The sequence below is a fragment of the Cydia pomonella genome, chromosome 19 (assembly GCF_033807575.1).
Source record: "Cydia pomonella isolate Wapato2018A chromosome 19, ilCydPomo1, whole genome shotgun sequence".
NCBI lineage: Eukaryota > Metazoa > Arthropoda > Insecta > Lepidoptera > Tortricidae > Cydia > Cydia pomonella.
This window is the reverse complement of record NC_084721.1, coordinates 12,493,020-12,505,477: the sequence shown is the minus strand read 5'-3', so window position 1 is coordinate 12,505,477 and position 12,458 is coordinate 12,493,020. Positions and strand designations below refer to the sequence as shown.

Below are 12,458 nucleotides of genomic sequence, written 5' to 3'. Positions count from 1 at the left end.
ACTTCTTAGACGGCTACCGGAGTTCAAGTCATATTGGAAATTCACCAGTAACGATGTGCTACCCATATTAAATTAATTTTTAACAAGCAGAAACGTCTTCGAACGATGCTATTAAGCTTAAAACAACACAAGACAGTAATTTTTCCACTTTTAAATTTATTCTAAGCACATTACCTAATTCTTAAAAACCGGGGTCCCAACCAGACCTGTCGCTAGCGTCAACAAGCTTATAACAGACTAACGTGTCTCCTGGGCTCACGAACACGTCGGCCGCGTCCAATTGCACTCCAAATCACAGTTTGTGGACATATTTCATAAAATGGTAAATTACTGTAGATGGATCTACGTGTTGGAAGTAAGAGACAATTAAAACAAAATATCTAATGTACACGTTTACTAAGTCTTAAAAACCGGGGTCCCAACCGGTTCGGTCGCTAGCGTCAACAAGCTTATAACAGACTAACGTGTCTCCTGGGCTCACGAACACGTCGGCCGAGTCCAATTGTACTCCAAATCACGTGGACATATTTTATAAAATGGTAAATTACTGTAGATGGATCTACGTGTTGGAAGTATGAGACAATTAAAACAAAATATCTAATGTACACATTTACTAAGTCTTGAAAACCGGGGTCCCAACCGGTTCGGTCGCTAGCGTCAACAAGCTTATAACAGACTAACGTGTCTCCTGGGCTCACGAACACGTCGGCCGAGTCCAATTGCACTCCAAATCACGTGGACATATTTTATAAAATGGTAAATTACTGTAGATGGATCTACGTGTTGGAAGTAAGAGACAATTAAAACAAAATATCTAATGTACACATTTACTAAGTCTTGAAAACCGGGGTCCCAACCGGTTCGGTCGCTAGCGTCAACAAGCTTATAACAGACTAACGTGTCTCCTGGGCTCACGAACACGTCGGCCGAGTCCAATTGCACTCCAAATCACAGTTTGTGAACATATTTCATAAAATGGTAAATTACTGTAGATGGATCTACGTGTTGGAAGTAAGAGACAATTAAAACAAAATATCTAATGTATACATTTACTAAGTCTTAAAAACCGGGGTCCCAACCGGTTCGGTCGCTAGCGTCAACAAGCTTGTGTCTCCTGGGCTCACGAACACGTCGGCCGCGTCCAATTGCACTCCAAATCACAGTTTGTGAACATATTTTATAAAATGGTAAATTACTGTAGATGGATCTACGTGTTGGAAGTAAGAGACAATTAAAACAAAATATCTAATGTACACATTTACTAAGTCTTAAAAACCGGGGTCCCAACCGGTTCGGTCGCTAGCGTCAACAAGCTTATAACAGACTAACGTGTCTCCTGGGTTTACGGACACGTCGACCGAGTCCAACCGCAAACCGCACTCCATGTCACGCTTTATAGTGTTCACTTCGTCTTTCAGGTGTTTCATGGAAGCTAATTTACCTGGGGAAAAAATAATTGTTTTAGTCCAAAGCTTAAAGCCTCATTGAGAAACCAACAACATATGTTTACATACTGCGCGCACACAGCACATACTAACGACCTATACTAAATACCTAATTCACGCGAGCATTTATAGAAGAGTTAGCTCTTATCTAGATAGTTTGTCGAGTTTAGATTCTAATCTGGTAAAACAGAGCCATTCTCTCTTTTCTGCGACTACCGAAATGATTACGTTCTGAGTTAAGGGCCCATGAAGGGTTCCGTACCATTTATGACGTATAAAAAAAACTACTAATTAGATCTCGTTCAAACCAATTTTCGGTGGAAGTTTGCATGGTAATGTACATCATATATTTTTTTTAGTTTTATCATTCTCTTATTTTAGAAGTTACAGGGGGGGGGGGGGGCACATACACTTTACCACTTTGGAAGTGTCTCTCGCGCATAATATTCAGTTTAGAAAAAAAATGATATTGGAAACCTCAATATCATTTTTGAGGATCTATCCATAGATACCCGACATGTATGGGTTTGATGATTTGAGTTTCAGTTCTAAGTATGGGGAACCCCCAAAATTTATAGATTTTTTTTCTATTTTTGTGTGTAAATCTTAATGCGGTTCACAGAATACATCTACTTACCAAGCTTCAACAGTATAGTTCTTAGTTTCGGAAAAAAGTGGCTGCGACAGACGGACGGACAGACAGACAGACAGACATGACGAATCCATAAGGGTTCCGTTTTTTGCATTTGGCTACGGAACCCTAAAAACAACCTCGTTTAAAAAGCAATTTTATCTTCATATATCTATATGGTTCAAATTTATATAACAACTCGTTTGGAGATAACCTAGAAAAGTAGGGGTTTGTCTCCCTTCATTCAGTTCGGATGGACACTTTCGGTAGTAACTACACACAATAGCAGGGGGGACAAATGGGTGTACATCCATATATTTAAGAAAACAAAAGCCATAAAACTAAAAAAATATATTAAAGGAAAAATTAAAAATAATTAAGCTTCCGGCAGGACTTGAACCCGTGACCACTGCAACCCGTGCATCGCTCTTAATCAACTGAGCTTCGGAAGCCTACCAGAAACGCGCAATTCTTTGAATTTCTTCATTTATGTATACACGCCTTGGCCTGGCGTCTAAATACAATACTGTACTGTCACGGAATAATTCTATTTAAAAGATACAGCTTCAGGAATAACAATTGATTAAAGATAGAGGCAGACAACAAGCGATCTAATTGTTAAAGAGTAACCCCCTTATAAAGTTCACAAGCCGCTAATAATCGTTTGTCCCTTTCCGACGCAATAGTATGATGGAAAGGGACAAACGATTATTAGCGGCTTGTCAACTTTAGTAGACGTTTATGAATAAGGGGGTAAGTAGTCGACTCGTCTGCTCGCTTGCCTCCTAATAAAAAAATAGATAATACCAAAGAGAACTTGAAATAGAAGTGGATTGTCAAAAAAAATTTTGTAGCCACAGTAAATTTACTGCCATCTTTCATCACACATAATTAAAACTTTTAGAACGCCATTTGACTTTGATCTTATTCTTTCACTGATGTCTTAAATTTGTTAAATATCAAATAGGTACCAAATACCGGGCATCGGCTAAAGGTTGTGGCGCCATCGCTTGAAACGATTTGATCTATTAGATGGCGCCACTTTTTGATATTTAACAAATTTAAGACATTCATCATCACATCTATTCAAATTCTCTTTGATACATAATTTAGATTGTTGCAAACAGTTGCCTGCGCCTGCATTCGCTCAGAATTATTTATTTAAGAATTAGAAAAATATAGTTTCTTTATTTATGTCAACAAAGTAAGAGAAATATTAAAATAAGATTTCTTAAAAAAAATATTACTCGAGTTTTCTAAATGCTTGAAGGATAACCCACGATTTTATATATAAAAAAGCTAAATTTAAGGGTATTTTACCTTCGTAGACGACCTCTTCACCCCGTACGAGCCGATGCAGCGCGTACTGCATCGTACTTGCCCTTTACCTGTACTGCTGGAGATTGGCCTCACAAAGGGTATTTTAGACTTTACCTTCATATACGACTTCTCCGCCTCGTATGAGTCTGTACAGAGCGTTGCGTTGGAGGGATCCCTTCACGCAGCGGCAACCAGCCACAGGCACTTTGCGCTTGCCCTCCGTCACCATGAACTGCTGAAGGACGTTGGCTTCACCTGGAGAATGAAGTTCTATTGGTTGTACTGCCGATATTATGCTTGTATTGCAGGGTATCATGTACCAACTTGACTATATTTAAGACCAAAATGTACAAATGAACATGATTCAATGGAATAAATGATATGATATGATATGACAATATATCCCAGCCTAAGCTTTATAACGAATTGCTTCTTTTTTAACCCCCTTCGCAACGGAATAAGGGCGGAGCATAGTTTAAATCATAACTCGTTAGACATCGCTGTTAAAATTTTGTTAGAGAATTAAGTGTTTTTTTATTTATTTATGTGATGTCATCCATGTGCGTGGAATGCAGGTGCGTGCGTCCTGGCGAACGTGCCGCGAATGCACCATGCAAATGTGCAAGTGATTCGCAAATGGCATACTAGCGGCGCATTCGTCAGATCTGGACGTACCTGAAGGCGGAAATAGCGAAAAAATATATCTCCCACCGTGATTTTCAACTTTATTTAAAAAATAAGGTTCTCTTTTGTGTAATTTCTGACACCCTTATGGTCATTGAAGAGACCAATACCAACCAAATAAATATTTTTACCAATAATCTCTTCTTCCTGCCTCTTCGGAATCCTCGCGCTAATTTCATCTTTCACATCGTCCACGAGTTTGTAAATGATGTTGTGTTTCTTCAGACCGATGTTCTTGTTCTTGGCCTCGACTACCAGCGGCGTGGGGCAGTCCACGTTGAACGCGTATATGACGGCGTTGAAAGCTTCTGCTATCTGAAAACAACATAGATGTTAAACACTTGTGTTATAGCAAGTCGTAGATCACTAATGTACGTAAGTACATAATGTATGTAACGTATGCTACAGAAAGAATGTACGTACGTAGTAACGGATTACCAAGTTGTTATAACAACTGCCGAAAAATCATGAAACCAAACTAAAATTGTAGCGCAATAACCCCTGTTTTAAATTTACTCCGACTAATAGTTCGTTCGTTTAGTTCGTTTTCATAATTACGATTTCGTAATTGGCTACGTAAGCGGAATTATTTTTCACTGTTTCATAATTAATTATCAAAGAAGAAGTTATTTGCTGTTTTCGGAACCGAGTTTCGTAGTTAACTACGAAATAAGATTTTTTTCCGTGTGCGTAGTGTGATGCTCCATAACTCTCCAGGCTGTCTAAAATCGCCTACTCGACCCCATCTCTGTCGAGTATCGAGTTGTGTCGATGTTACCTGTCATTATACCATATACTAGTAAAATGTAAATACCAGTACAAGACCCTGACGTCCCAAATCGTATGGTGTAAGGTCAATATGGGGAAGACGGTCTGACGCTTCGCTTTTAAAAGGTCGGTATTTAAAGTGTGAAGCTCTTCCTTTCTGACTGTGTCTGAGTAACGAACGTATACAAATACGAGAGTTCTTGCCCTATCACGGTCTTACCCGCAATACATTTTATGTGTATTTTATGTGTATTCTTCACAGGCTCGATAACATATGTTTCCAGGAAGTCTAAGGACACCTCTACCCCCGACGATGGCAACTATCTTATACATATTATATTACCATCATCAGTGTAATTTAAGAGCGTCCCTTGATCAGCTTTAGACCTAGCCAGCCTAATGTGACCGTAGTCGGTAACATACCTCCAAATCGTTCGGAGTAACAGGCCCAACTCCAAAGTGGACAAGGTCGAGTCGCACGGTGCCGTGCTCGTCGTATGTCTCCAGGATATCCAGGATCGCCTCCACGGAGCCGTCCACGTCGCCTGTCACATGAATTATAATAGTACATTACGATACAAGTGCGAAAAATAGAAAATTCGAAACGAGTGGCGATAAATTAAAACACGACCGAAGGGAGTGTTTTAAATCGACACGAGTTGCGAATTACCTATTCGCACATGTATCGTACAACGTTTTACAGTACATATGGCCCTTTAAATGTTCGACACAGTAACGTAATATGCTACTTCTCGCACTAGTGCTATAAACTAGCCCCATATGTACTGTAATAGTATTTTTTCTACTCGTCGACTGTAATCGTTGAATTAAGATTCGTATACCAAACTATAATTGCTTACTTTTCTAGTATGGGCTCCCAACTCCCAACTCAACTATAATGTTCATTTCGATACGCTGTGGTCAACTATAAAAAAATTACCAATCACGTGCCACCGTGCTCCCATAGAAAAGACTAAACGATGGACTTCGTGCATTTATGTCTTTTGTACTACATTTTTGTCCACTGAGATACCTACTAATTATTTAGGTACCTACCTACCTTTACCTACTAAAAATTCATGAATTATTTAGGTAAAAAGGTATTATTTTAGATGACTCGTGAAAAAGTATTGTATTGTATACAATTGTGATATAATCAAGCTTTTCAATCTCCTTACTCTATATAATAGATAAAATAATTGTATAAAAGAACTTACGTGCTGTTTGTTCTGATCATTTGACATTGGAAAGCAGATGAACTTAGTAAGTATTGTTGCGTAATCTTACCTTTAACGATAACGCTGAGCGTCGGATGGTCGTCGTACTGAATCATCTTCTGCCGCGGCCCCTCGGGTCGTAACTGTGTGAAGTTGTTAATATTTAGCAATTACTTTAGTTTGCTTAGCTTCCAGTTTAACAAATATCGATTTACTTAATTAATTCATAAAACATTATATTATATACTTTTTATAAAAATATAAATCATCATCATTCGCTTGCCCTTATCCCATTAATTTGGGGTCGGCGGAGCATGTCTTCTTCTATACCTCTCTCTCGCTCGCAATCTCATTATTCACTCGCGTTCATTACATGTAATTTATCACACAATCCATCCAACTTTTCCTCGGTTTTCCTCTGGCGAATATAAAAATGACATATTAAAATTAAAATACGCCCCACGATTAACATCACAATTGAAAAACACCATGTCGCTACTTCTCTCGCTCAGTGTTTTTGATTGTCGATAATTGTCTTTTCAAAATATCCCTTACCCGCATCCTGCCCATAGCCCGTTTCCTCTCCAGTTGCTGGCGGTACTGCTGGCGATGAGTGGCCTCCTTAGCGGCGATCACTTCGAGGTCGGACGCTTGCTTCTCCTTCATGCGCTGGTTGTGTCGCCATTTCATCACCTCGGCGGCTCGTTTCTAGACAAATTTTGATTTCATTAAAGTTTATGAAGGTACTCTACCTTGTGAAAACTACTGAAGATACAATTTGATATGGAAATTTACATAAGTTACCTAATAGCAACTAGTCCAGCGCCGACACTGGAATCGATGGCATCAGTGTAAGTCAACTTCTCGGCAACTTTCGGCTATAAATGTTCGGCCCGGTGGAGTAACATAACACATTAACAAGAATTGCACCCAAACCACTAGCTACATTATGAAGGATAAAAGGATTTTGGAGTTAACTTCGAGCAATTGGTTTTCGGCTGAGGGCAGCTCTCGCTAACCCAGCACAGACAGTGTTGTCAGAGGATATCAGGACACTTGATGGAGCATCGTTCGGTCCTCAATTAAGTCTGACATATTTAATATAACATTGCGTCAGTGGGAATATTATTAGTTAGTACCTCCGAGCTGACTTCGAGCACCTGGTCGCCAACTGAGGGAAGCTCCCAGCAGCCCAGCACCGACACGTGAGTTATAGCATTACACCCAAACTTCAACCAATAGAATCAGTGCGAAGGTTAAAGGGTTGTTTTGGAGCTAACTTTGAGCATATGTTTTTCGACTGATGGTAGCTCACGCTATCACGTTGTCAGAGGACTGTCTAGATCCTCAAAGGAGTTTCGTTCTCCTAACATAGCATTAATAGTGTGAAGAATAGAAGTTTGTATGTACTTACCTCAGAGCTGACTTCGAGCACCTGGTCGCCAGCCGAGGGTAGCTCTCGCCAGCCCAGCACCGACACGGGCGTGGCCGGCGGCGCTTCCAACACAACACGGCCCTCAGCAGAGTTTAACACGCGCACCTACAAACATATTACAAAAATTTGGCCTGACATCTCTGCGAACAACAAACTGTCAATCAAAACAATTGTGAATTGTAAACAATTTTAAAAACTCGAAAAAGTCTTAAAAGACGATGTAAAAACAAAATAAAGTAGAACTTTGTACGGTATGAATAGCAATCTAGTTTTTGCACAAATGGCTTACCTTGGCCCAGCCACTACCAGCTACAATGATACTGCCGCGACGTAGAGTTCCTCTTTGCACCAAAACTGTAGCTTGTTTTCTAAAATCATAATAAATTAAATGTAAGACAAATTAGAGTAAAATATAACAGTAAAAGTTAGTTCTAAATAGCATGGAGATGTCGAATTTTGATCCAGATAATTTTTATACCAGTGAAATCCGGCTTTTAATTGATAATCGACATCTTTAGAGGATAGTATAAAAACATTGACAGAGCAGTGGACATTTTAATATTTGGTGAACTCTTGACACGGGACTCGCAAACCCATGGTAACAACAACAATAGGAGTTTTCATTTTCACGCCAAACTTACAGCATATACACATCCTGTTCTAGAATCAAATTGCAATTCAATCACAACTCCCTCAACGTATCCACTTAGGCCTTCAACTCCATAAGCTGAGCTTGCAACGTTAGTGCTTCCACTAAAGTATCAAGGTTAGTCTTACTAAGAGATAAAACTTAGATCATAGATACACACCCTGTCCTCGGATCAAGTTGCGCCTCAATAACCACACCCTCAACGTATCCGCTCGGGTCCGCCTTCAACTCCATAAGCTGAGCTTGCAGCGTCAACGCTTCCACTAAAGTATCCAGATTGGTCTTCTTTAGCGCTGAGACTGGGATGGCTTGGATGTCGCCACCGAGGGCTTCGCAGACAACGCCGTGCTGCGCTAGGGAGCGCATCGTGTTTTCCTGGAATGGTGTTTTTGCCGAAGTGATTCCAAAACTGATAACCCCTAAACTTTTTTTCGATTTTTAAAATGTAAAGTAAAATGGAAAAATATCACTGTCTTGAGCGATATTCTAACTCCGGTCTTAGGACACTGGCCAACCGCTCTTCCAACTGAGCTACCAATTACTTTCTTTTATGCTATACATAGCTTTCGTAGATTCGTAACCCTGGTTGCCCTTACATTGGTAAAGCGTTGTAGTGAATTAAGCATGAAACCACTCACAGGTCACAGTTGATGATAGTTTATGCAGCTAAGTAATGACCGATTTATGAAATTTCATTTCAATGGTAGTTTTTAGAGAAAAAAATATATTTTAAAATAGTAATCATCTGTGAGCTGCTCAACAAAAAAGGTGAACTTGAGGCATACCTACAATGTTCACACCTGGCTTGTCGATTTTGTTGATCGCCACCAGTATGGGTACTGGAAACAAACACAAAGATTTTACAGTCAAAATTAAAGTCATAAAATTAAAGTTGAGCGTCTATTTTGAAAATGTATAAACGAAAATTAATAAACAGATAGTTTAGACACAGTCGAGACACATAATTTAGAACGTGTTTGATTTGTTGACTGTGTTAACTGAAACTTTTGGCTATAGTTCCCCACACTAGCCCTTGGTTTCATTCTCCGAAGAGCAAATGGCAATAAAATGATATTTGGTATATCAGGTGTACTATGAGCAGACGTACATTCTGAGACGGCTATCCTGTGACAGCAATAGTTGTTATAAAAAAATCAACATTTTCACTGACCGTTAGCTTCTCTGGCCATCCTTACAGACTCTACGGTCTGCTCCATGACGCCATCGTCGGCAGCGACCACAAGAACCACTATGTCGGTGGCGAACGCGCCGCGGGACCGCATGGCTGTGAACGCCGCGTGCCCGGGCGTGTCGAGGAATGTCACTGTTTCGCCGGACGCTAGTTTAACTGTGGAAAGGGGAATAAATTAAGTTCATAGAAATAATTCACTTCGAAAGCTTATGGATGTCAATATTGTTAAGTGATGACAACAAACCTCTAGTGTGCCACAGAGTTGATGTCCCCAAGAAGGTCATTAAAGATTCTAGGTACTTAACTAATAAGAGCGAACAGCAAACTCCAACCTTAAAACTTAATACTTAAAGTTCACTGGTCCGAAACAGAGTTGTCTCTCAACACTTTCAGTAAAGTAGTATTGTCCACAACACCAGTGTAGAATAGATAATCTTAACCTTATACTTATATTGTATCGTAGCACGGGCAGGTTTCCGCAACTCGACGACTGGCGCCTATTTTGCCTGACGAATCTTAAATTATAAGTAAAGTCCAACCTTCAAATGCTCCAATATGCTGCGTAATGCCTCCGAACTCCTGGTCCACGACAGAGGTATCTCTTAAAGCGTCTAGTAGTGTAGTTTTCCCGTGGTCCACGTGCCCCATTACGCAAACGACGGGCGGCCGGGGTCGCAGCGCTTCGGGCGGCGCAGGCGGGGCTGGGACTGCATCCTTGTTCTAGGATTATAAATAATTTAATCAAGTTTCAAATTTGATTCTATTAATAAGACACACAAACAAGAACAAATTAAAGATAAGAGCATGCCAAAGAGCAATGGAGAGGAGCATTCTCAGTATAAAACTAAAGGACAAAGTTAACAGCAAGTACATCCGATCCAAAACAAACATCATAGATGCACTCGAGTTTGTGCTTAAACAGAAATGCAGATGGGCCGGCCACATAGGAAGATTGACAGATGGACCAACAAAGTCACAAAGTGGCCAGGACCTCATGGCAAAAGGAAGTGGGGAAAACTCACAACAAGATGGTCCAAAGATATTATAACCACAGCTGGAGAAAACTGGCTAATCAAGGCCAAAGACCGAGAAAGGTGGAAAGATATGGAGTAGGCCTATACCCGACAGGGGTCCTTAATATAGAAAAATGGAAAACGATACTGTTAGAAAACTTTTAATATGTAAAAATATTTAAGGAAAAATAAAGGCTTAAATAAAAAATAAATAATAAGACACCACTTGCCTCCTCAACCTCTGCCTCTTCATCAGGCCTAGGCACCAGTTTAAACCTAAATCCTGATATTTTGACTATGTCGCGAACAACCTGCGGGTTGTGTATCACAGTGTCTGCTTTGTAGTTTATGTCTGATGTTTTATCCGCAAACTCCAACACTTTGAAGACATGGTCTGAAAGACAGCCAAAAATTATGATGGATGATTACAAAAAAAATCAAATCTAGATGATGAAAAATTACAAGTATGTTGCATTGCATAGTATATTGTAATTCACTACTAAAAAAAAATATATTAGAAAAACCAGGCAAGTGCGAGTCGGACTCGCGCACGAAGGGTGCCACTACGTACCATTATTTATAAAAACGGCAAAAAAATTATGTTTGTTGTATGGGAGCCCCCCTTAAATATTTATTTTATTCTGTTTTTAGTATTTGTTGTTATAGCGGCAACAGAAATACATCATCTGTGAAAATGTCAACTGTCTAGCTATCACGGTTCATGAGATACAGCCTGGTGACAGACGGACAGACGGACGGATAGCGAAGTCTCAGTAATAGGGTCCCGTTTGACCTTTGGGTACGGAACCCTAATAACAATAATTTCCTAAGAACATTAAATTCTTTTTTTTTTACAGCAGTAGAGCTCACTTCATTCACAATATGGTTCCTTTTCACAGGACACTTATCAATTTTGATTTATTAAAATAATGAATCTTCCATTATTTCTCCTGGTACTGCCTCTACATAAGTCCTAGGATAGAAACAATGGAAGCATCTGATAAACCCTTTAGATTTCATCAGTGTTGAAAGACACCCTCTGTTGCCTCACAACCACATCTGTGTCTGGTTGTCTAGAAGAAATAGCCCACAGTGATAAGACCACCTGTTGCTACCTTTATTTACATTGTAAATCTGTTTTTAAAATTGTTTCTTTGTGGTGCAATAAAGAATATTTACTGGCTTACTTACATCTCCCAACTGTCCAGAACATCATTGTTTTCTCTATGAGAAACAAAGAATAAGCAGTACATACCAACATCCTTCTTGAGCACCTCAGCCACATCTCTCACTGTCATGTTCCTCCATATGCCCACCACTTCTGAGCCCGCTTTTGGGGAGTATCTGATAGCTGGCCTCCCTTGAGTTTCTGCAGCCTAAAATAAACAAAATTCTTCGCATCATTAGAGCACACAAAATATAAAACTAAATGTTTCAACACAAAAATACAACTACTTGACAGATAGTTTGCTACTATTGTTATTACTGGATCCAGGGGTCTGGCAGCTGTTTTACACACCTTTTCTTCTACGGATCTTCGTTTCTTGCAATAGATACATGTTATTGCCAGTTGACGAGCCTGAATGATAATATCCGGGCTTTTTTTTAGACTTGTTAATAGTGGCAGTGTTTCTTTCTTGAATGATCTAATGGGTAAACTGAAAAAGAGATAAAGTTGTTATACAACATAATCTAAGACGGATTATTCTTTCTGAATAAAACCAATTTTTGTGCTTACCGTAATATAAGGTTCCTGTACATGTCGTATAGTTTTATAAAATACTAAATTAGAACTAAATAGTAATTACACAATGGTATTACATGTAAATAAAGTCAAGATTATAAAATTCAAATAACCATATAAAAACTTTCTTAGCAACCGACGTGCTTGGTGGCCATATATACACTAGTTTTTAGCATAATCGTGAGTGAATCGAGCGATTTAGCCAATAAATTGTGCGAGCGAATGCAGGAATTAGAACTGCAAAACATAACCTCAACTTTTGGCAATATCAATCTGACAACCGACATCAAACGCAGATAAGATAACATGCGTTTTGTTTCAGGCCATAATTAAAATAATCAAACAAATATATAAAATAGG

At 39.3% G+C, this 12,458-nt stretch overlaps 1 protein-coding gene across 1 annotated transcript; it reads right to left on the bottom strand.

Annotated features, from left to right (window-relative positions):
- Positions 1 to 1,244: 1,244 nt before the first annotated feature.
- LOC133528222 (translation initiation factor IF-2, mitochondrial) lies at positions 1,245 to 12,411 on the bottom strand. Its single transcript, XM_061865501.1, has 16 exons — positions 12,093 to 12,411; positions 11,874 to 12,012; positions 11,610 to 11,730; positions 10,585 to 10,748; positions 9,881 to 10,061; positions 9,321 to 9,497; positions 8,939 to 8,988; positions 8,310 to 8,524; positions 7,790 to 7,868; positions 7,480 to 7,605; positions 6,621 to 6,773; positions 6,136 to 6,208; positions 5,272 to 5,393; positions 4,212 to 4,395; positions 3,511 to 3,651; positions 1,245 to 1,441 (listed from the first exon to the last, which is right to left on the bottom strand). The coding sequence occupies exons 1-16, from the start codon at positions 12,113 to 12,115 to the stop codon at positions 1,269 to 1,271; spliced, it is 2,121 nt and encodes a 706-aa protein (XP_061721485.1). The 5' UTR covers positions 12,116 to 12,411; the 3' UTR covers positions 1,245 to 1,268.
- Positions 12,412 to 12,458: the final 47 nt, after the last annotated feature.